The sequence below is a fragment of the Glandiceps talaboti genome, chromosome 1 (genome assembly GCF_964340395.1).
Source record: "Glandiceps talaboti chromosome 1, keGlaTala1.1, whole genome shotgun sequence".
Classification (NCBI taxonomy): Eukaryota; Metazoa; Hemichordata; class Enteropneusta; family Spengelidae; genus Glandiceps; species Glandiceps talaboti.
In genome coordinates this window covers 22,943,869-22,969,491 of record NC_135549.1, presented here as the reverse complement: position 1 = coordinate 22,969,491, position 25,623 = coordinate 22,943,869, and the positions used below count along the sequence as shown (strand labels likewise).

Here is a 25,623-nt window from a genome sequence, read left to right as displayed (position 1 = left end):
ATACTATCTATTTGCATTCAATTTGACTATAATTTGTAACTTTTTTGGTTTTGGGTGATAACTTTTATTCCATGGTTATTATCCTTATTTTTATTCCTACTGCTAAACCATGTTGAACCAACCAGTGAAAGTATGACTGTATGACCGTCATTGCAATAGTGCTCGAGATTATTTTGTTTTGAAACACAGAATACAACCAATATATCTCTACATATGATAAGGTATGTATAAGTACTTTCACTAGATCATGTGCCACACGCTATTGCGAACACACCTGATTACAACAAAACAAAAGTGGATGCGATATACACAGAGTATGCGTGTATGTCTATGTGTCACCAGCGGCAAAACATTTTGAAATAACACCATTGGAAGAGCTTTCACTGTTTCATGTCACTTGGATATTAATTTACTCATTATCAGTTGTAATATGTAAATTCATGTTGTCAGTGACTTTAGCTGACAATGTTTTTAAATCAAAATTGTTCTTCCTCCCCTTTGACACTGTTACCAGTGTATATGAGGAGGGGGGGGGGGGAGCTTAGTAACTTGGAAATGAACTAACTAACACTATTTCACAGGTCACCAAGTTGCTGGCATTACATTGCTCAGTCAATGTGGCACAACATTACATTACATTACATTACATTACATTGCAATTCTCTGTCCACCTGGCACCAAAGGTAGTTAGTTAGTGCTATTATACTCAAGGAGTGTAACACAACACAGATAGAGACAAACATATGGAGATCAACATCTAATAATTTAAAATTGGAAGTACATGTACAAACATATCCTAAATTACATCCTGGTACTTTGAGTGCTTTTTTTTATCTTTCCAATGGAAATTGAATATAAACTGCTTGATACAAGTTGATGTTATGTTATAATCATGCCCACTAACAATTTCATTCTAAAGTCTAATCTAGTCTGGCGCCCTCTGGTGCCACATCTAATATCTTAATAGACAGGTGCCCTCAAGTTGTATGTCTTAATATTCTTTTCTTTTTTGTTCATCATAAATCCCACCACAATTTGCTTACTTTTTAGGGAAAGCAACAGAGGGGCTGGGGAGGTAACAACAAAACAAGTAAATACTATTTCTTGACAACCACACAAAAACTATTTGCTTGACTAATTTCATCCCACTTACCGGCCTAAAATGTGGACTTGGTGTTGTTGATATTGAGCTAGGGCTAGGCTGAGCTGATGATGGTCCATTACTATTTGCATCGTAAGATATAGTATTTTCAGTCCTAGACACATTAGCACTAGTTGTTGGACTTTGCCATACATTATGGACACGTGTCATGTTGCTTTGTTTATTGGTGGAGCTCTTACTCCGAGACTTTGCATTGCTTTTGCTGCTGACTTTGCCCGTGGCAACGTTTGTTAATTTTTTCTCTCCACTGACAGTGTTTATTACACTTCCTTGCATACTGGTGGCAATGTTGATATTAGTGATGGGGACGCCAGCTGGCAGTTGTTGTCCCGTTTGAGAAATCTGATAAGTTTGTCCCGCTGCCGTAAAGTGTGGATTAGCCACGGTGGCAAGATGTCCTGACATGTTAGAAGTGACCAGTTGACCTGTACTGGTAGTAAGCACTGGTGGATTTGTAGTGGTGCCGCCGCCAACACCGTTGATGACTTGTCCTGGCGTTAGACCACTGTTGACGTTTGCATCAATATTTGTCACAACAATACTTAGATCCTTGATTAGATTGCCTGTACTGGCTGACAGGATGTTCGGAGTCATATCCGTGTACGTGGCTGGATTAATACTAAATCCGGTAGCATTTCCAGCGGATAGTGGAATTGCAACTGGTCCTGCATTTAAACTAGGCATCACATTAGCCGGACAGATTCCACCGCCGCCGCTACCACCACCACTCTTTCTCCGTGCTTTGGATTTAGAAGTCGGATGAGTGTCTTTGGCCTTGGCTTGCTTATTACTCGGTTTACATTTCTTGCTATTGTTCTGTGACTTGTTCAGTGGTCCGTTTGCCATTGACGGCATTATTTTCCCACTTATGGCACTTGAGGCAGCAGAAATACTTGTTGCGTTTGCGTATTCAACAGGTACAGCATGTGTTCCAAGCCCACCACTCAGGGGAGATTTAGTAGCGACACACAGTTTCCTGAAAAAAGCAAAAGTTTTTGTAGATCATGCTGAACAAGAAAAAAACAAAGTTCAACCTGTTTCCATAGCAACAGCTATCTATTTACCAACCTAATATAGTGACATCATCATTTTAATTAGCATATTCAAATACACATATTTTATCAGTATGCCCCTACCAATGGTGAGCTAAGTAAGTTCAATCCTAACAGCCACAATAAAAATCTGGTATAGTTCTAGCCCATGAATACCAGTATAGATTTTTCACACTATTTTTTAGCTTGATAATACAACCCAACAGTCTTTCACTACTCTGAGATTTGTCAGCTCACAATCTTTTTTTTTTTAAAAAAAAGGAAAATTTCAATTAAAATCATATTCTGCTTTAGTAGAAAGACAACATTTTGCTGTGTAGTTTTATTACTGCGATACTTACTTGAATGGTGGTGGATGGAGATGTCTTTCCACCAATGACATAAATGCTGACCTAACGTGATCCGTCTTTCTATTGAACACATAGCACCCTCTTCCCATTAGTCTGGCACCAAAACTACACATCTGAAATAACAAACATCAACATTTTTACTCATTTTTTTCAAAAAACAATACACAAAACATGCAATGATGTTCCAGACCTGTACACTTCAAAGTACATTAGTTGTACAACACTGCACATAACGGGGTGGGGTAGCACTGTGAGAAAGGGAACAGCGAAGGAGAGTGTTTATATACCAACAACTGTGTATAAACAAATATAACTAATCACTGCAAGTCTGATGGTCAACATTTTTGGAAGATTTTTCTGTTTCTAGTAATTCTACTCAAAATATCTGCAAAGGGGAAAGTTACAGTAGATTTGTTATGACACATACAAGCACTCCACAAGGGACCCACAATAAATGAAGTATTGACTTCCATTATCACTTGTTCACTTTCAATTGCAACAGGATACCACTGAGCATTTGCTGTATTAGCCTCATTTTCCAAGTCTCCCCTCCCACTTAATGTCTCCACCAAACCTCTCACTCAATGCACCCCCCCCCCCCCCCCCCCCCCCTTCAATGCCGCCACCTCTCATCCTTGCCTTCAGAAGCCTTGGATAAGGTTGAGACACTTATAGTAAAAAGACTATATTGACTTTCAACCATCACTTTTTATATTTGAAGTATGCCCTCTATTCACCCAATTTGACGTCCCCACTGATGCACAGTAATTTCTTGTGACCAACCAAAATTTGGTGTTCCCCTATCTTTCTTACTCTGAGACTATGTGGTGACTCACAAGAAAACCTAGTTGTCATCATTTTGACCCACTACAAAAACTTACAGTTTGTCTTTTTACTAGACGACACCCTGATAACATGATATTGGCTACTTACTGCAGCAGGTTTTGGTTGATGAGTGACATATGGACAGAAATTATCCAAGTCATCGGCTGCATCATATTCTCCATCACTTGATCTAGTATCTGTTGCTGTGTTTGATTGATGTTGTAATGTGCCCACTGCAGCACTACTCAATGATTGCCTTTCTGCTGTCCCAACACCAGATGTAGAATGTAATGGCCTCCTGCAACATGACAACAACACAGAGATTGATGATGACAACACAGAGATTGATGATGACAACACAGAGATTGATGATGACAACACAGAGATTGATGATGACAACACAGAGATTGATGACAACACAGAGATTGATGATGACAACAGAGAGATTCATGATGGCAGCACACATAGTGATGAGAACAAAGATTCATGATGACAACAGAGATTGTTGACAACATACATACTGATGACAGCACACAGAGATTGATGACAACATACATACTGATGACAACATAGAGATTGATGACAACATGCATACTGATGACAACATAGAGATTGATGACAACAACACACATACTGATGACAATGCAGATTAGAGATTGATGACAATGACATCATCAGATGATCACACAAGGATTGATATTGATTACAACACAGAGGTTGATGACACAATGCAATAACAGAGTTGATGACAAGAAACAGAATCTCAGTTTACAATAACATAACTATTATTTATCAACCAGAACAGATGTGAAAAACATTACCATGTGATGAAGTAACACATATGTGTTTCTGTAACACTTACTTGTGAGGGTGAGATGTTAAACTAGAAGTCTTTGGTGGTGATGGTGTTTTTGTCACACTAGCCGATGAACTCTTTCCAGTCTGATTATCTTGATGTTGCTGCTGCTGTTGTTTCTGTTTCTGCAGCTGTTGTTGTTTATGTTGCTGTTGTAATTTAGCCTGACTCAAGCCCTTTTCCTGAAGCTCCTTCTCTCTCCTGGCCCTGTGTTCTGCTAAGAGTTCATCAAACGGTTTCCTCCTGCCTTGTACTGCTCTCCTCAGTGACAGTGCATGAGTCTGTCATCAAAACAGAAAAAAGAATTTGTGTATAAAAATAATCCATGTTTTCAATGTACTGGGACAAGGTGACAATGAAGGTACATCCATTATTTTTTAGACATTACAGTGAATATGAAGTGGACTACTTTATGTCCCTCACTATCCAATTTCTCCTAAAGCCCTTCTTCTAAAATTGGATTTAATAAACAATTCAGAAATTTAGTTTTTGACTGGTTTGAAGTGGGCAAAGACGGTTAAAGGGCAACACCACTCCAGGAAATAAAGACATTTTCATAAAGTATTGGTTCTGGAGAATCATTTCATGATTTTACATCACCTACAATTACTTGTGATTTCAGAGAAACATCAAGTTGATCTTGTGCCTTTTTATGGGGTATCTTTGTTATGGGTTATTGTATGATGGGAGTCAGCAGAAATAATTATTCATGGTTGCACAATGAATATTCATGAGTGACATTTTACATAGAAGATCTTAGAAAATGCTACACGGCGTAGTCCACACAACCCCTGAACTACTTTTTAATAGTGAGTAGTTGAATGTATGAAGATAACTTTGACTTACCTTGCATGTTAGTGATCTTGTACAATGTTTTTGTATGTCTTTCAGCCAAACTCCACAATGTTTATTGGCATCAAATTCTCTATCTGTATTGGTGGAAAAAAATACATAAATTATCTCAGTGTTACCTGCAACATTGAACGTACAAAAAATCTAACATAACCATTTCATAGTTTGTTACATATTTATTGCAATCAATATCATATGATTTACTTCAAAATATCTCACAAATAAATCAGCACTAAGTATTTCACATAACTTTACATTTACTTGTCAAATTACAAACGCTTGCAATACAAAGGTTGCACATTCTACAATGTGTACCCACACACCAGCAGTAACAACTGATTCATGCAAACCCTAAACCAGTTTCAACTGGTTTAATCTGGAATAAGTTGGCTAGAACCACTTCTAGAAAGGGTTGACCACACCCAAGATTGCAATACTTATTTGGTGACTTTGTGTGTCAAAATAGTATGATACAAGGCTAATGCAGCTAACATACTGGTCAGAGATGTACCTACCTTTACAAGGTAGTAACTTCCTAGGAGAAGAGGACTTCTTTGAGCTTGTACTGCTACCACCACCACTACTACCGCCGCCGCCACTCTTACCAGCAGAACTTTTGGCATTGCTTGTGGTAACACTAGTCAACTTGTCACTGTTAATGTTGCTGTTGGCATTGCTATTGACGTTACTGTTAGAGTTCGTGTTGCCATTCTTCTCAGCTACACTCAGTGTTTTCTTTATGCTGGCTAACTCGGCCTGCGCCTGTGGACTTTGTTCCATTCTCACAAAGGGAGCTGTGTGATTTTTCTTGATTTGTGGTGGCATCGTCTGTGAAAATTCAATTGAACCAGGACATTCTCTTTAGAGAAAAATTATATGCAAATCAAACAATTTTGTGAGTTTGCTGCATTAATGACAGAATGTCTAAAAATACACTTTTAAAGGACAAGTCTTTGATGGCGACACAGCTCCCCACCACCCACTCAACCCCTTTAATGAATTACTCTTAGTCTGCTGGATGAAAAACAGATATGGTTTGTTTTTTAAATTATGTCTCTAAACGTCAAGACCACGGTCAAAATTAACGATACAAACAGAACCAAAAAGGTACTATTTGATTCTATAGGTGTAGGAAATTCATATATTATTATTATTATTATCAATTGCCTGCCCCTTTATATTGTGAAAAATGGTGGATTTTAACAATAAATGTACGAACCTTTGGTGTGCTGGGTGGAGTACTGCTTAGTTTAGTAGTTAGTGGTGATGGTGTTCGGACTGACGGAGATGAAGCACGCACAGTGGCTGCTTTGGCAGTGGAGATCATCTTGGTGACATTTTTAAGTTTTACATTGTTGGACTGTGTCTGTACTCTGCTGGTGGTACTTGTGGTGGTACCACTGGAGCTGCTACAACTATCATTGGAGCCAGTCGGAGACGATGCTGGTGGTGGGTAACAAATGGGTGAGGCGGTAGGTGTAGGTAGGCTGGGTGCATGGGCATGTCTTACTTCTGTAAAAAAAAAAAAAAAAGTGAAAAAAAAATGTAAGTTAACATATGAGAAATGTCACATTTCTTGTTACGTGGGTATTAAAACCTTTGTAAGTACTCCTCCCTTAGGAAGCAGTTTGGAGGATTTCATGTCCACACAAATACCAACTATCAACCTTCACTTGAGACATCTAGGCTACAGGAAGTCTCCTGAAACCATCACGACCTTTTTTGTAGAAGTTCCAACCTGAAAGCTAGATATATCACCTAGTAATCTACACTCAAAGTTCAGAAGTACTTGTAACATTTAACTACAAAATATGGTTCCTTAGTGAGGAAACAATTTTTTTTTTTTTGATATCATCATGAACTAGTTCTACAACATACGATGATACACTTATGATGTGAAGCGTGTACCATCCTATGGGTATTAAAACACAATACATCCAACCATAAGGTAGGTGCCAAGAGTGCCTGTACATGTAATTAGGTGTGAACAAGGCTTCAATGTATGTACTACATACATGTACTATAAATAGACATTTTTTTCCCTACAAGAAAATTTTGCGATTTTACAGTCTTCAGCTAATTCTTAAAGACTGATTTTCACAAATAACAAGACTAGTAAACTGTGTTCATCATTTTCATGTACAAAAAATAATTTTTGCTGCTACATATTTTTGTGTTTTTGTTTTCGAGCGAAATTAGCACCAATAAGTCTTAAGCGAAAATTTCCAAGTTTACGGTACTTACTAAATACATGTGTGACACAAGTGCCTTTTGCTATTAACCCTTTCATTCTTAGAGACGACATTGGAATAAATAGAAACTTGATTGTAAGAACATTTTCTAAAATTTAAGAATATTACTTCATTGGGAAGTAATATTTCTTGAATTCTGGTCTAAAATAAAGTTGATCTTTTTCTAAAAATTACAGAGAAACAAGAATTTTTGTAATTTTGGCGGGAAAGTTTCTAGTCCTGAAAGGGTTAAAGGATTCAGAAATCACACAACAGGTGGGAAAATCTGGTAAAACTGAATGCAGAGATTCCCATACGAGGAACCCCAGTGAACTCAGGTAGATATAATCTACTTAATGGCCTGACAGTGACAGTGACACAAAACACATAATAACGATGACACACAAATCTCAAATGTCTGATGTTTACTTCAAGAGCTACTACTCAATGTAACATGTAGAACTTGCCATAATGCCAATGACCAACTATATATCATACAAGAATTGACTTGCACCTAGGGGCTGAGTGGGAGATGACATTTCACGACATACGACACACAATACCTTACGGCTGAAGACTTTGTCAAGTCATTTATTTAAGGTTTTAGAAGCTTACATGTATTTTAATACCAAGACATGAAACTTGGTTGGCTGTACATGTAGAGGAAATACAACGAGGCACCTTAGGGCTGAGTTACATCTCCTACTCATATCACACCTCTCTGTGGTGATGACTTGACAATAGTCATTATACAACTGCATTCCCATCTCTTATTTTCCCTGACCCAACTATTTAAAACATTTTAAAAATCACATTAATTCAAGCACTGTGTTACTTAAAAGTAGCACCAATGATATTGCAGCACAGCTGACGATATTGAATTCATTTAAAGTTGTGATTTTATGAATGTTCATTCACTTGACTATCCATCAGTATTGTGCACAAATCTAATCCAATGTTATATACATACATACACACACACACACACACACACACACACACACACACACACACATACTGAAAACGTCAAGATCATAAGTCCCCCCACTAAAGCTTACAAACATCAAGTTTTAACCATCTACACTTTTTTTTTAACCCTTTCATTCCTTCCTTGCAGGGAATCATTAATTTGAAAAGAAACATCACTAACGAAGGTAATAATAAAGACTTACTAATTGACATGTGTATAATTTGGATTTGTAGACAACATCAAATATCATGAATAAAAACTCTCATCGCTCTCTCTCTCTCTCTCTCTTCTAGTAAAATACTGTTGTCACCATGGTAACTTGATGTAAATCATCATAAATTAGACAAAAGCCATCATTTGATAGACTGACTTTGTGCACAATTACTACATAGTAAACTACATAGTAGTACTACTACAACCTAACATCTGTACATGTGTATCAGTGCTTCATCATTAAGGGTTGTAAGCAGATAAAGCCTACCTGGGTTCCCCAGTAATTTTACCAAGGTTTCCAACCAAACAAAACTATTGTACATTGTATGGGAAACTATGCAACTTTTCCCTCTCTTTCTCCTTTGCTGTTACTATGGTTTCCCAACAGTAGCAAAAACACTGTGTGTGTCATATCATTACGCTACGCTTATTACTTTTAGATTATAAGGAAAAGATATGTTTTTACACCAGTAACAGGCTAGGGTTGGTATGGTGTTTCACTGATAGGACACACTACAATGTTATACAAACAGACAACTTGCAACCCAAGGTGACCCATGTCACACAGATGGCATGTACTACACTAGAAGCAGACAAAGCAAGCCCATTGCTAATCAGTAAACAATTCAAACCATCAAGTCCATGTGCAATTTATTTCACTAGAACTTAGTAACTGTTTCCACTGTAAAAGAATAACTGTTTCCACTGTAAAATAATAAATTTTTATCTCTTGTCAATGTGATTAGGTACAGGATCCTTCTAAAAAAAAAATACAGCTTTTGTACGACTGAAATAAAGACGACATTCTGGTCTCTTATGTTAGTTTGTATGTATTTATCTGTATGTACGAAACTGTTATGTCCAATCGTTGAAACACCACACTACCTCTATTTCTGCAGTATATTTGGCACACTTCAACTGTCTATACACTGAACGAATGACAAAAGACAAACGTGACGCTATTCATGTTTCTTAAATTAGACATATTCATGTTTCCAATGTAGATTGGATTAGCCACTATACACTTTAGCAAATATTAGGTAAAGAGCCATTCATGCTATTTGCATTTTTTTCTTTTATACGAGGGGAAACTCGTCAAATAACCTACTACGTTGAAAATACAGCTTTTGTGCGACTGAAATAAAGAAGGTATTGTTTAATCACAACCTAACAGTGGTTCAATGATCAGTATAAGAAGTTAAAAATAACTAGGGTACTATTACTTATACACAGACCTCGATACATGTAATTTACCCTACTAGCCGTGCACTTTATTACCCTAGCCATACACTGTATAATGTTTATGTACATGCAGTGTACCATAAACAATTCATGTAAAACACACCTCACTAGACTGATCGAGATATATGAATAATGGGATAGCTGGACTAGTGAAAATGTATCCTTTGGGTTGTTTTTTTCCGACGATGAAGATTTACACTGAGTATACTTACAGAGAGGTCAACCTCATAAACTAGGACGTACAGGCATCGACCATATTAGATTATTTAGAAAAAAAAAGCCATGTTTGAACATTATCACGTATCTGTGTGTCGCCATGTGTGTGTGTGTGTGTATTTTGTGTAAACTAACTTAATATTCAGTAAATGCTGTAAGGGTTTGCTAAATACTATAATATCAACACGTTATATACTTCTCATCGTTATAATCTGAATATCTACTCACAGAATTGATAGTAGTAGTTGTAGAAGTAGTATACACTAACCATTGTACATGTACGTTAAAGCCATTCAATGTATGTATGCAGTAATTACTCTATATACATGACTTCAAGCTTAGTGGAGCAGAACATACGCCACTACTCACGGTTATTGTGGTGAGCATAGCTGACTGACTGTTCATGTCCCTTCTGGTGTGATTTTCCACTTGAGATCTACTTGCAGTGTAGTGATTTCATCGATACCGAAAATAACACTCATCATCACGTGTACCACAAATCGTAAACTCTCACCCCCATGTGCTTTTACGCTATTGTGACACATTGACCCTTGACATGCCAATTATATTTGAGAGAAAGCTATCTTGGAAGATGTGTGGCAGGCGTTTTAATACCATTGTTTACCTTGTAAGTAAGGCAACAAAGCAGAGTAAATAACTATAATAATATTATGCTTGACAGAAATGTAAAACTAAAATATGGCCGCCACTGAGTACAGGAATACCATTTCTATATAAATGCCAATGTGGACCGAGTTTCACTTTCTATGACTAACATTATTTTCACAACTATTTAAAACTTAGAAAAGATTAAATTGTCAAACACATGTTTTTAAAGATGACTGATTTTTTAATCGACAATCACACTTTCTGGACAAAACACTGCAATCACATACACTTTCATGTTATACATGTACAATGTATTGTACCCCAACTAAACAGAAACCCTCACCAATTTTTCAAGCAGAATGCACCTTAACGACAAATATCCCTGACAATCAAAATTAATTAAATCTCTCCAACTTTGTCATACATGTATGTTCCCTGGTCCTTCTGAAACAATAAAAAGACATTTTGGGGTTCATCGTCTTAATTTCAAGGAAATCGACAATCTTTAAATTTTCCTACTGAGTTAATGTTTGGCGGCCATATTGGATTCTAAAATTACTAAATTTTCATATCTTTTTTGACCTATGTAAAAAAATTTGTATGCTGACCTTAGATTTTTTCTCTTGATTTTTAATTAAGGACAAGTTGAACTTTTATCGATCAAAGTTACAGCAAAAGTTTCAAGAGATGTTCTGAGATCTGTGCATTTTACTTTGATGTTATCAAAACAGCACAATGCTACCACATGCAGAATAAATATATCAATGAATATCTAGGCCAGGTGATGGAATAAAGTATCTTGACTCTCCTCATATCAGGGTCATTAATCATCTTACATAGATCACTCAAAATGCTTACTTTATACACATTATAATTACATTAGCAGTGAAAAACAAACAGTTGGGAGATTTCGAAGAAAATCTAAACTTCCACAAAGTCAATATTATGAGCTTTATTAGCTCTTACAGAATGAAAGAGGTTCTATATATTCTACATTGCGCTTATAAAATATTCTGTTTCATAGTGTCATATTATATCTAATACTAGAACCATATACATGTAATGTATGAATAGTGGCAAAAAATGGCAGCTTTACTCAGTATGTGAAACTAGAGATGATTAGATTAGCTAATTACCATTGATAACAATATATTTGTAATCCATCCTACTAGTACTACATACATGTAGTTGTTCTCCAAAGGGGTGACTGCACTTCTATCATGGTTTATGGTTTCACTGACATAAATATTGACATCTGTGGCATTCATTTGCATTAAAAAGATTTTCTCACATGCATACATACATACATACATACATACATACATACATACACACACACATACATACATACACACACACACATACACACACATACATACATACACATACATACATACACATATACATACATACATACACACACACATACACACACACATACATACATACATACATACATACATACACACACATACACACATACATACACACATACATACATACACACATACATACATACAGACAGACAGACAGACAGACATGCAAACACACTGCATACACACACACACACACACACACACAAATACTATCACTGATAGTGCAGTAAGTAGCAGAGGTAGAAAACTCAAATTCTACCATTCTATATTATATACACACATATGAATTGTTGTTGTATTAGAAGCCTTCACCTTTCACTTAAGTACAGAACTGGTCATAGTTACATTAATGTCTTTCACTCCCTTTAAAGTTAATAGCAGTACAACACAACAGTGCTGACTAGAGATTACCCTGGTTTCAAACCACTGATCTTAATACATACAAAAAAACAGCAAACGTCTGTTTCACCTATTCTACATAATCACCCAGGAGAGTGGAAATGTTGTCAGATATATATGTAATTACACTTGGATAATGGATTTCCCCTCGTAACACAGCAACATAGCTTATACTACCAATAAACTGAAATTGATCATGTTGTACATTTCCAACCTCAGTTTCAGTGGTAATCTGATAAAAAAAAATACCGCCAATGGCGTTGTAGCACAACTGTAGTTTTTAAAAATGTTTATCCATATGCTAGTCTATGCTAACAATAGGTGTTTATTTGCTGAATAACTATCCAGTTGCCTATCCAACCATGTTGCTATCTTTCTGATAAATGCTATCATTTGGCTGTTGCTATGGGCGTGGTCATGTTGTTAGATATATTTGCATACATTTGTGTATGTTTCTGTTCACTTGTGTATGAATTCCTGATATTGTCTTTGCAATATACGTGATCATTTGGCTGTTACTATGGGCGTGGTCTTGTTGCTAGGAAAATTTACATACATTTTTTGAATGTTTATTCAATTGTCTATTAAACCATGTTGTTATCTTTGTGAAATACACCACCGTTTGGCTGTTGCTATGGGCGTGGTCATGGTTACTAGGATATTTGCATACATTTTTTAAATGTTAATTCATCTGTCTTTCTATTCCTGTTGTTATCTTTGCAATATACGTGATTATTTGGCTGTTGTTATGGGCGTGGTCTTGTTGCTATGCAAATTTACATACATTTTTTGGATGTTTATTCAATTAGCTATTAAACCCTGTTGTTATCTTTGTGAAATACACCACCGTTTGGCTGTTGCTATGGGCGTGGTCATGGTTGCTAGGGTATTTGCATACATTTTTTGAACGTTTACTCACTTGCTTACCAGATGATGTTGTTATTTGACCAAAATATACTGCCATTTGGTTGTTGCTAAGGGCGTGGTCATGGTCGCTAGGGCCAATTTTGTCAAAATGTTTTTAAGAAAATCTGCAGAATAACAGTTTCAGAAACATCTCGCCAAGTTTCAGACTAATTGACCAAGTACTTTTTGAGATATAAGTTTTTGACCAAAAATGAACATTTTTACACCTAATTTGCATATCACTCATGGAATCATGGTAAGCTTAATATTTCTTCGTCCATGCATCCCTAGATACATTCCCATTAAATTTCAGCCCAATCTGCTCAGTAGTTTTAGAATTATAGATTTTTAACCAAAAAGACACATTTTTAGCCCTAATTTGCATATCACTGATGGAATCATCCCGTCATGAACAAATCTTACTTTACACCACCTTAAGAATGTTCCCACCAAATTTCGCACCAATCTGCCCAGTAGTTTCTGAGTTTAAGTTTTTTGACCAAAAATCACATTTTTTGACCCAAATCACACACCTGTCATGCGATCATTTTGATTTGAACAATTTCCCAACTAGACACCCAAAGTAATGGACCCACCAAATATCGTGGCAATCGGTTCAGCGGTTTTTGACTTTAAGTTGTTTACACACACACACACACACACACACACAGACAGACAGACAGACGCCGGGCGATCCCTATACCACTACTGAACAAGTTCAGTTGTGCTAAAAATTATCAGAAATATTCATATCTAATCATAAATGTAGTCGTTCTAGATTCATGTCATTAACCCTTTCATATCTGAAAATGATACTACTGCTATTAAGTCAGTGTTATGAAAGCAACTTTTAAATTTTCATGGTTTTTGTGAAAGAATATGTGACCTGACGACCTCTGTAGCTATATAATCTATAATATCATTGCCTTCAGGAAACCTAGCCTGTATGTCTGCACACAATAATGAGCTTTTGTGTGTTTTCATCATTATTCCAATAAAAGTGAGTAAAAGCCATATGAGACTTAGATTACAGTAATAAATGGAGAGTACATTGTAAAGGAGATCAGTTATGGATAGAAAAACACACTAGCTGTGACTTAGCATGACACTGTGATCAGCCACAGATAGGAACACATTAGAATGACCTGGCATGACACTGTGATCAGCCATGGATAGGAACAAGCTAGTGTGACACTGTGATCAGCCATGGATAGGAACACATTAGAATGACCTGGCATGACACTGTGATCAGCCATAGATAGGAACACACTAGCATGACACTGTGATCAGCTACGGATAGGAACAAGCTAGCATGACACTTATGATTAGGTATGGATAGAACACACTTGCATGACACTGTGATCAGCTATGAATATGAATAAGCTAGCATGACACTGTGATCAGCCATGGATAGGAACACACTAGCATGACACTGTGATCAGCCATGGATAGGAACACACTAGCATGACACTGTGATCAGCCATGGATAGGAACACACTAGCATGACACTGTGATCAGCCATAGATAGGAACACACTAGCATGACACTGTGATCAGCCATGGATAGGAACACACTAGCATGACACTGTGATCAGCCATGGATAGGAACACACTTGCATGACACTGTGATCAGCTACGGATAGGAACACACTAGCATGACACTGTGATCAGCCATGGATAGGAACAAGCTAGCATGACACTTATGATTAGGTATGGATAGGAACAAGCTAGCATGACTGATCAGCTATGATACAAATGTAGGTACATACTAGGATTAGATACAAAGTGTGATCAGGCATGATGCAAGGTGCAAAAATCTATGCAAATTTTAACATCCCCCTTCCTTCCATTATAGATGTTCCCTAACCTTAGCAAAAACACTGATGTTACACGATTTTTACAGACTAATTAATCAGGCAACACTCCAACAGTGGATGTAACTATACTAGATGTCATAATAATTGGTTCAGTTCAAAGCAATCTCTCTACATATCCATTTCCATATCAATTACATTTAGTGTACAGGTACTGTTTTTATTTCCCACTACTACTAGTAACCATTACAGATATCCTGTAGACATGGAAACCAACCACCCAGAAGGCTAAAGCTAAGCTGTCTTTAGCACTTAAATCAATGTGTTTTTTTATACATACAATTACTTACAGCTTACATTCCTGGAAAACAACATGTTTTTTTTTTTTTTACATAAGAAAGCATATAGCCGTACAGCCTTGTCATGCAAATACTTGCCTATGTCTTGTCATGTAAATACTTGCCTATGTCTTGTCATGTACATACTAGCCTATGTCTTGCCATGTAAATACTAGCCTATGTCTTGCCATGTAAATACTAGCCTATGTCTTGCCATGTACATACTAGCCTATGTCTTGCCATGTAAATACTAGCCTATGTCTTGCCATGTAAATACTAGCCTATGTCTTGCCATGTAAATACTAGCCTATGTCTTGTCATGTAAATACTAACCTATGTCTTGCCATGTAAATACTAACCTATGTCTTGCCATGTAAATATTGGCCTATGTCTTGCCATGTAAATACTGGCCTATGTCTTGTCATGTAAATACTAACCTATGTCTTGCCATGTAAATACTAGCCTATGTCTTGCCATGTAAATACTAACCTATGTCTTGCCATGTAAATACTAGCCTATGTCTTGCCATGTAAATACTAGCCTATGTCTTGTCATGTAAATACTGGCCTATGTCTTGCAATGTAAATACTGCCAATGTCTTGCAATGTAAATACTAACCTATGTCTTGCCATGTAAATACTAACCTATGTCTTGCCATGTAAATACTAACCTATGTCTTGCCATGTAAATACTAGCCTATGTCTTGCCATGTAAATACTAACCTATGTCTTGTCATGTAAATACTGGCCTATGTCTTGCCATGTAAATACTAGCCCATGTCTTGTCATGTAAATACTAACCTATGTCTTGTCATGTAAATACTAACCTATGTCTTGCCATGTAAATACTAACCTATGTCTTGCCATGTAAATACTGGCCTATGTCTTGCCATGTAAATACTGGCCTATGTCTTGCCATGTAAATACTAACCTATGTCTTGTCATGTAAATACTGGCCTATGTCTTGCCATGTAAATACTAGCCTATGTCTTGCCATGTAAATACTAACCTATGTCTTGTCATGTAAATACTAACCTATGTCTTGCCATGTAAATACTAACCTATGTCTTGTCATGTAAATACTAACCTATGTCTTGCCATGTGTAAATACTAGCCTATGTCTTGCCATGTAAATACTAACCTATGTCTTGCCATGTAAATACTAACCTATGTCTTGCCATGTAAATACTGGCCTATGTCTTGTCATGTAAATACTGGCCTATGTCTTGCCATGTAAATACTAACCTATGTCTTGCCATGTAAATACTAACCTATGTCTTACCATGTAAATACTAACCTATGTCTTGCCATGTAAATACTAACCTATGTCTTGTCATGTAAATACTAGCCTATGTCTTGCCATGTAAATACTAACCTATGTCTTGCCATGTAAATATTGGCCTATGTCTTGCCATGTAAATACTAACCTATGTCTTGTCATGTAAATACTAGCCTATGTCTTGCCATGTAAATACTGACCTATGTCTTGCCATGTAAATAATGGCCTATGTCTTGCCATGTAAATACTAACCTATGTCTTGCCATGTAAATACTGGCCTATGTCTTGCCATGTAAATACTATCCTATGTCTTGTCATGTAAATACTAACCTATGTCTTGCCATGTAAATACTATCCTATGTCTTGCCATGTAAATACTATCCTATGTCTTGCCATGTAAATACTAACCTATGTCTTGTCATGTAAATACTAACCTATGTCTTGTCATGTAAATACTAGCCTATGTCTTGTCATGTAAATACTTGCCTATGTCTTGTCATGTAAATACTAGCCTATGTCTTGCCATGTAAATACTAACCTATGTCTTGTCATGTAAATACTAACCTATGTCTTGTCATGTAAATACTAGCCTATGTCTTGTCATGTAAATACTTGCCTATGTCTTGTCATGTAAATACTAGCCTATGTCTTGCCATGTAAATACTAGCCTATGTCTTGCCATGTAAATACTGGCCTATGTCTAGCCATGTAAATACTGGCCTATGTCTTGCCATGTAAATACTGGCCTATGTCTTGCCATGTAAATACTAACCTATGTCTTGCCATGTAAATACTAACCTATGTCTTGTCATGTAAATACTGGCCTATGTCTTGCCATGTAAATACTAGCCTATGTCTTGCCATGTAAATACTAGCCTATGTCTTGCCATGTAAATACTGGCCTATGTCTTGTCATGTAAATACTAGCCTATGTCTTGCCATGTAAATACTGGCCTATGTCTTGCCATGTAAATACTAGCCTATGTCTTGCCATGTAAATACTGGCCTATGTCTTGTCATGTAAATACTAGCCTATGTCTTGATATGTAAATACTAACCTATGTCTTGCCATGTAAATACTAACCTATGTCTTGCCATGTAAATACTGGCCTATGTCTTGCCATGTAAATACTAACCTATGTCTTGCCATGTGTAAATACTAACCTATGTCTTGTCATGTAAATACTGGCCTATGTCTTGCCATGTAAATACTGGCCTATGTCTTGCCATGTAAATACTGGCCTATGTCTTGCCATGTAAATACTAACCTATGTCTTGCCATGTAAATACTGGCCTATGTCTTGCCATGTAAATACTAACCTATGTCTTGCCATGTAAATACTAACCTATGTCTTGCCATGTAAATACTGGCCTATGTCTTGCCATGTAAATACTGGCCTATGTCTTGCCATGTAAATACTAGCCTTGAGCCATATCACGTTATGGCTAGTATCAGTCACATTATTTCAACTAATTATTACATATGTACCAGAGATTACTTGCACCGACGCATGCGTATACTAGTGCTATTTGCACTGCAGTGCAATACCGAAAACATTATCGCATACCTGCATGCAAATGATATGCAAATGAGGATGCAGTAACAGACTCCCATGCGGCATGAGTGCTAGTGTTGGTACTCAAGAGGTATTTGCACTCATGCCTGCAGTGTTTTCTGCTGCACTTTCTCTCATATACACTGTAAGTACTTGTACAAATACCCTAAGTACACCACACTTGCACTCGTGCATCATTATTTGTTATTTCATTATTTATGACATAATTTAATAAAGATTTGGAGAAACCAAACACACTGTAATTTCACCTGATTGTTTATTTAATTCATGGCTATATTTTTTTGTATCCAAATTCATTCTAAATTCCATTAGTTTCCCATTTTTACCAAGCTCCAAGCAAATGGGAAATCAGGCATCATTACTTATCTACATAAATCTCACAATTGAACATTCTTACGACATTGTTAGACCTAGTACTGGCATTTTATACATAGATGATTTGCTTTCATTTCTACGTATTAACAAATAACACGAAAGAACGCTATGTGAGGATAAGAGTGATCACTGTTGCTATAACGACTAATTTCCATTCAAGTGATAAGGAAAATGTCATCTGATGAAACAGTTCATCAACTTCACTTCATAGCTCAGGGGTAATTTATTTCACTTATGTTGCTGAGTTTAATAGAGATAATATTGCAGCAGACAGACTGTATGATGTGTTGTGAAATGTGACTCTTCTCCCCTATGATACCACACACACACATAGTATATATGTCCATACACACAGTGTATGCCATCCATACACACACTGTACATGTATGCCATCCACCACACATACATCACACGATATACACAATATATGCCACCCATCCATAGCATGTGTATGCCACACATGATACACAGTATACGCCAGCTATCCATTGTATGCCACATGCTGATACACACAGCATACATCATACAGTGTATGCTACATGGCATACACCACCCATCCACACTTACCTGTCACACATGATGATGGAGTACGTTGCAGTGTATGCCCCACAGGATACAAGTTGTATACGCCACCCATTCATAGCAAACATCCCACATGACGACATTGATACCCACAGCATACATCATACAATTTATGCCACACATGATACACAGTGTATGTCCCACACAGCACACCGTCATGTCATACAGTTTATGCCACACGATATACATACATGTACACACAGTGTATTAAGCCACACATCGGCAGCACATGTCGTACATGATAATACACACAGCCTATGTCATATGGGTATGTACTATAACTTGTATCTCTTATCATTACTTGACAAGCTGAGACATTCACAGGTAACTTATCAGTTATTGATAACACTGTCAAATATTGACAAATTAATATGAGATAGCAGATAATGAGATATGGATATGTTTTTTAATTTTCAATATGACTGTAGTGCTCCTTAGTCAGTCCTACGTAAATGTCAACTATAATATTAATATCATATTCATTATACCATACTCAAGCCATGTTATTGTCTTTGAACAGAAAATATGGATTATATAACCTGGTCGTAGTACGTCACTGGTTTTGCGTTGCTCGAAATATGAGTAAAAACTTTCCAAATCACTATTATTCTCCCCTTACGCTTGAGGATGTATAATTTCATTATTCCCCAATATTTTACCTCATTCAGCGGGAAATACTCGAGGCATAAAGGGTTTGTGACAAGACCCCTTAGGTCACTCATATTTTCCTTGGCTGAACAAAAGAAAAATATTGGGGAATAACATTTAAGAATATATTTCTATTTTTATACATTTACTGACATGAAATAAATAAATCAATCAAGTTCAATATATACAACTATTTGACTCTTGAAGTCTTGATATTATGAAGGCTATGGTGATCAATATAGTGAATGACCTTACTACATGAACTCAGGATATGCTGTCAACTAAAATTACATACACTGATGCATATCAAAGAAAACATTCATACATTACTAATTTTACCCTTGGAATCCAATATTGTGAAGGTCAGTGTCACCTACCTGGAAGTCAATTTCCTTATTATACCATAGAGGGTGGGGGTGGGGGTGGGGGGAATGCACACAATATGTTGTTGATATTATTGCACCATCTACAATGTATCTAATGCTGTTTACTTGACTGTTTTATAAATTGTTTCTATCAGATTAAATTAAACTGTTAGAGTTACAGAACAAACATCCAACATATTACACTACCAGTATCTATACAAAGGGTTATACTGGAAGTAATCTGACAATAATTTAGCTATATTCGTTGCTAATATTTCATCATTTAACAACACATGCTTGTCATCCATATGTCATGTTTTTTTTGAAATTTTTTCTTTCTTTTTTGTTATGACTGTTTTCTGTGAAACCAAGAGAAAATATTCCATGCAAATACTCAAATTGCGTTCAATTCCAGTGTTTTAATTTTTGCTAAGGTTTCCAACACATTTTACCATTATCATTTTGGTAGTTGGAACCCCTAGAAATGATAGCTGGGTACTCAGGTAGATTTTACCTGCTTACCTCCCTTAATAAAAACATCCAACTATTTAGACATCTAGTTTTTTCTACATTACATCAATTCAAGCACTGTGTTACTTAAAGTAGCACCAATTTTGTTGCAGCACAGCTGGCAATATTGAATTCAAATGTTATGTGATTTTATGAATGCTCATTCACTTGACTATCCATCAGTGTTGTGTACGAATCTAATCCAGTTATTCACATACATACATACATACATACATACATACATACATACATACATACATACATACACACACATACATACATATACACATACATACATACATACCTACCTACCTACATACACCTACCTACCTACCTACCTACCTACCTACCTACATACATACATACATACATACATACATACATACATACATACATACATACATACATACACACATACATACATACATACACACATACCTACATACACACACACACACATTCATGATACATGCATGTACATACATACACATATACTTACATATGTACATACATGTCTATATACATACATACACCGACAGACAGACAGACAGACAGACAGACAGATGACTATGGCACTTCTGACTGTATTTTCAGTAGTGTTAAAAACCATGAATTAAACACCACACTGTCACTTAAAAAATTAAATATATCTATTTGAGTGACCAGTCCCTGACACCAACTGTATTATATATATCTGACCGTCAGTCAATAAAACAATGTAATACATATATCATGGCCTTATAATATAGGCTACGCACAAACCATGTGGACATTACATGTAGTCATATGTAAAACATTGTCCCACAGGTACACAATTCATGTCCCTCAAGTCAATAAAATAAATCTCATATTTGACAACAACTACTCACTAAATTGATAAATAAGGACTGCATGTTCACACAAAATCAATTTGCCATTTCATTTTCAGACACTTCAATGTATAACATGATAGCAAGAGTACTACAAGTAAATATCAGTTCTAAATCGTTAAGTAAACATATAGTCTAGATCTACTCACAGATCAAGACTATCTGTACAATGGTTGGCAATTCATCTATCATTCATAAAGCCTTTCCATACCACAAAATCTGATCCGGATCCAATTTGATTTACATGTCCATACTTATGGTTAATTCGTGTCTAATTTGAATTAACTGATCCGGATCAAAGCCTACTCTAGGTGGTGGTTTCGATCCAGATCAAAGTAATTCGAATCAGATCGCGATCAGTTAGGCCTGGTGTGGACAGGCACATACTCAAGTGAAGTGGTTTGACAATAAGTAATATGAATTGAAGCTAGTATATGTGTGGACAGGTACACTAATGTAATTCAAATAAAATCCATTTCCTCAATTTTTTTGGTGTAGACGGAAAGTGGATTCGATGTGGATTAAAGTGATCTGGGATCAGTTTAATTTAGATTGGATCCGGATCAGATATTGACAGGGATATAGACAGTTATTGACATTTACCCGAGGTTATAAGTGTCAACTGTTTGGTTGCACTATTATCGAAATACATTTTTTTAGAATCGGAATGCCACTACACTCCAGAAATATAATAAAGGACTTAAGCCTCTTAAGATATTTTCTTAAACTTTGGGTTCTGGAGAATCATTTCATAATTTCACATAAATTTTGCCCGAATACCAAGAAACCCCAAATTGAATCTTTTTTCACCTTCATTGTTCTAGCAATGGTCCAGTGTTGCCTCATTGGAGTCATGTGATGTCCATATGTATGAGATGAACAATGAATATTCATGACTCCTACGTGCTTATTACCTTCAGATAAATACTCATGAGTATTGATTGTGGAGTGGTGTTCCCCTTTAATGTCTACTTTCAGTATCCTTCTTTCTATATTGGGTAGCGCTACGGTAGTAGTAGTAGTAGCAGTAGTTGTAGAAGTTTTTTTTCCTCTAAACTTGATAGATTTTGAAATCAACGAACTTGGTGATTGCAAGTGGGTGCCTGATATGACTGAACCCAGAGTATACACAGCCTTATCACTGGTTGTTGTGATGTGGCAATATATCAAAACTGTCAGTCTGACTGTGATATCAGCTGTATCACTATGGTAACAATTCTGTGAAGACCTATCTGCCAATAATCATCTCACAGATTCCAAAGACAACATATTCACCTTCTCCTAATCTATTTTACATACTTGTAATTATTTTTTTTTTTCAAATGAAATATTAATATACTTCTGTTACCTTACATATACAATGTACCTTTAAAACGTGAATCATACAATTTGCCAACAACAACAAAAATATCGAAGAGTACTATATGTACATTTGCTTCTCTTGGTGTGTTAAAATTTGACAAGTTTCCAAGGCAGTTGACAGGATTTGACAATCATGAGTAAAATAAAGGTGATTGGATTACTGGAAACGAAGTCAATTTTACTGTGTTTTCCCTTTCAATCACTAACTTTGGAAAAACACTGGTGTGCCCTCGAGTCAACTTCATGTGCCACTGAGTCATAACAAAACTATTTCTTGAGATGCCTCAAAATGAGGGGGTTTCCTTATGATGTGATGACTCGCAAGAAAACCCACTTTTTACCATTTTGATCAATAAAACTAAAATTTATTCAACTGAAGGGTATTAAATATTGCTTTATCCATATCACTGAACTCAAGGTCAGGCTAGGTGAAGAATTTCAACAGGACAATATGGAGTCCAACTTAACATTTTCTTCCTATAGGAGTTTAAACGACCAGAAATGTTAAAAGTGTTGTTATAGTGTTATAATATGTTAGGATGGGTTCATTAACCACCAAGCAGTGTTGATTCCGAGAATATGTTCAGGACATGACCCTTGACCCCAAATGTTTGGATATTGGTTTCTACTCAACTTAGGAATGTAATGGTGTCTGCAGAAGAGGTCGCGACCTCGAAATACACCTGGAAACTAATACTGTGTATTAAAGGCATGTACATGTACGTCCTAGAACAAGACATACATATTATATAAGGAGTGTGCAATCTGATTAAAATCGATGTTGGGAATTTGGCCCGTGATTTTTTTAATTTACCTCCTACGTTTGTCACTTGTTCTATATTTTGTTCTGTGAGCGCCTCGTATCTACATATAGCACAATAATACCATAGAAGTTCTTGTACCGAATCTTGTGCTTATGTGTAGCCAACCAAAATCCGTTTTGCAATATAAAACTCGAAGTTTGAAATTGAATCAAAGGGAACCACCAACAATAACAATATTGTCTGCGCTCTGTGCTCGAGCTCTTTTCGAACAGAGCAATTGTTTCGGTGCATTACACGTTATCATTCGTTGAGTAAATCCACTCAGCACTCTCGTTTGATACAGGAACTTCTATGGTGTCACAGAACAAAAAAAGAACAAATGACAATAAAAGTAGGTAAATATAGAAATCCGCCAAGTTCCCTACATCAGATTTTAATCCCATTGAAAGATTGTGCTGCAAATATCAACGTGTTCACATTCATGTCATTCTCAACCAAAATAAGTTCAGATTCTACCTGTTGTTTCCCCTAGAGGGCTCTATTTCTAATATTTTCTATTGTTGTTAGTTGCATGGTACATACCATTGCAGACACATGTGATGAACTGCATGAAATCTTAAAACACTATCATACATAGACATCTGATCAAAGTGTACCTGCACATGTGACTGTTGATAAATTTTTGGTAGGGGGAAGGTACAGTAGTTTGAAGAGCCACATTGACCAATACACGAATACTATTCTGAAGTGGTGCAAATATACCAAAATCATGGCGCTATTTGTATTTTCCATCAATTTTGTTTTATGACGGGATACATTTCGTAACATCTGACAGTTCCTCAGTCCTCGTCATTTAATTCAACAAATGTCAGCGTTACATTTCTAATAAATATACAAAACTGATAAATTCAAACATCAAATTCTTCACTCTTCTCTTTCCGTACAGAAAATTCCGATTAGGCAATTTCAATGACAATATATAAGTGTGTCCTTCAGTTTGAAGTGGGTGAGACAGCTGACATGTGTACATCAGAATCGGTGAAACAACTGTACTTTGCGACGACGCCATTGGAACAAATAATTGAATCCAGACAGCCATTTTTAAATATGAATAATTCACACATTCAGTGGGTCACTTGGGAGGAATGAGTCGATTCCTAGACTCGTTAATTTGTACTCCTGAATAATATCAAAATTATAACTTATTACCCAGACAGAGAGGTTAATCACGGTTAAAATACAAAATTTATTTGTCATTATATCAGGAAAACATAAATCATGCTCCGAATCAGATAAATCGTTTGGAATTTACAACACACCATGATATCGATAAATAAAGTATTGTGGAATTAGCTATTTTAATTATTATCTCACTTTCCTTCTACCTACAGCACACTTTGCTTTTAACTCCACTTTGCGTCCTTTTTTGTCTAAAAATAAAACTGTTACACAACTCGGCTATCCTGTCTTTTCTATAATTTCTTCTTTCTGCTAAATAAAACAACAACCCTTCCACAAGTTATCTAGTCTTTGTTTCTATCTGTACAACAATTTAGTTTGACAGTTTCTTTGAAAGACAGTACCACGACATGTAGTTTTATCAAATCCGCACAAAAAAACCATCAGTTTTCCATATTTAGTAATGAAATTTTCTTAGAAGCGAATACCAAATTTGTGCCGACGTCTTATCCGCATCGTACCACAATGGACTATTTGTGAGACACGTGAAATCAGTTTTTCCAATAGACAATGACATTACAGTGGGTACACACGGTATAACTATGTTTACCAAGGGACACATTATGTATCATAAAATATCATAAATTATTTTTCAATGGAGTGAAAAGGTAAACACTGCCTAGCGTCATCACAGCAAGTTTCAA

At 36.2% G+C, this 25,623-nt stretch overlaps 1 protein-coding gene across 2 annotated transcripts in view; it reads right to left on the bottom strand.

The window, feature by feature from the left end:
- The window catches only part of LOC144432754 (uncharacterized), a 73,602-nt gene that overhangs the window by 4,446 nt on the left and 43,533 nt on the right, over positions 1-25,623 (bottom strand). The window contains exons 1-8 of one of the 2 annotated variants that reach the window (XM_078121037.1): positions 10,339-10,425; positions 6,317-6,609; positions 5,613-5,925; positions 5,092-5,174; positions 4,252-4,526; positions 3,498-3,687; positions 2,556-2,677; positions 1,154-2,138 (exon numbers count right to left, since the gene is read on the bottom strand). In XM_078121037.1, the coding sequence (XP_077977163.1) occupies positions 1,154-2,138; positions 2,556-2,677; positions 3,498-3,687; positions 4,252-4,526; positions 5,092-5,174; positions 5,613-5,925; positions 6,317-6,424 (2,076 nt within the window). In that variant the 5' untranslated portion in view covers positions 6,425-6,609; positions 10,339-10,425. Of the gene's footprint in view, positions 1-1,153; positions 2,139-2,555; positions 2,678-3,497; positions 3,688-4,251; positions 4,527-5,091; positions 5,175-5,612; positions 5,926-6,316; positions 6,610-10,338; positions 10,426-25,623 lie in introns of those variants that run through there. The other variant, XM_078121029.1, reaches the window with a different exon arrangement.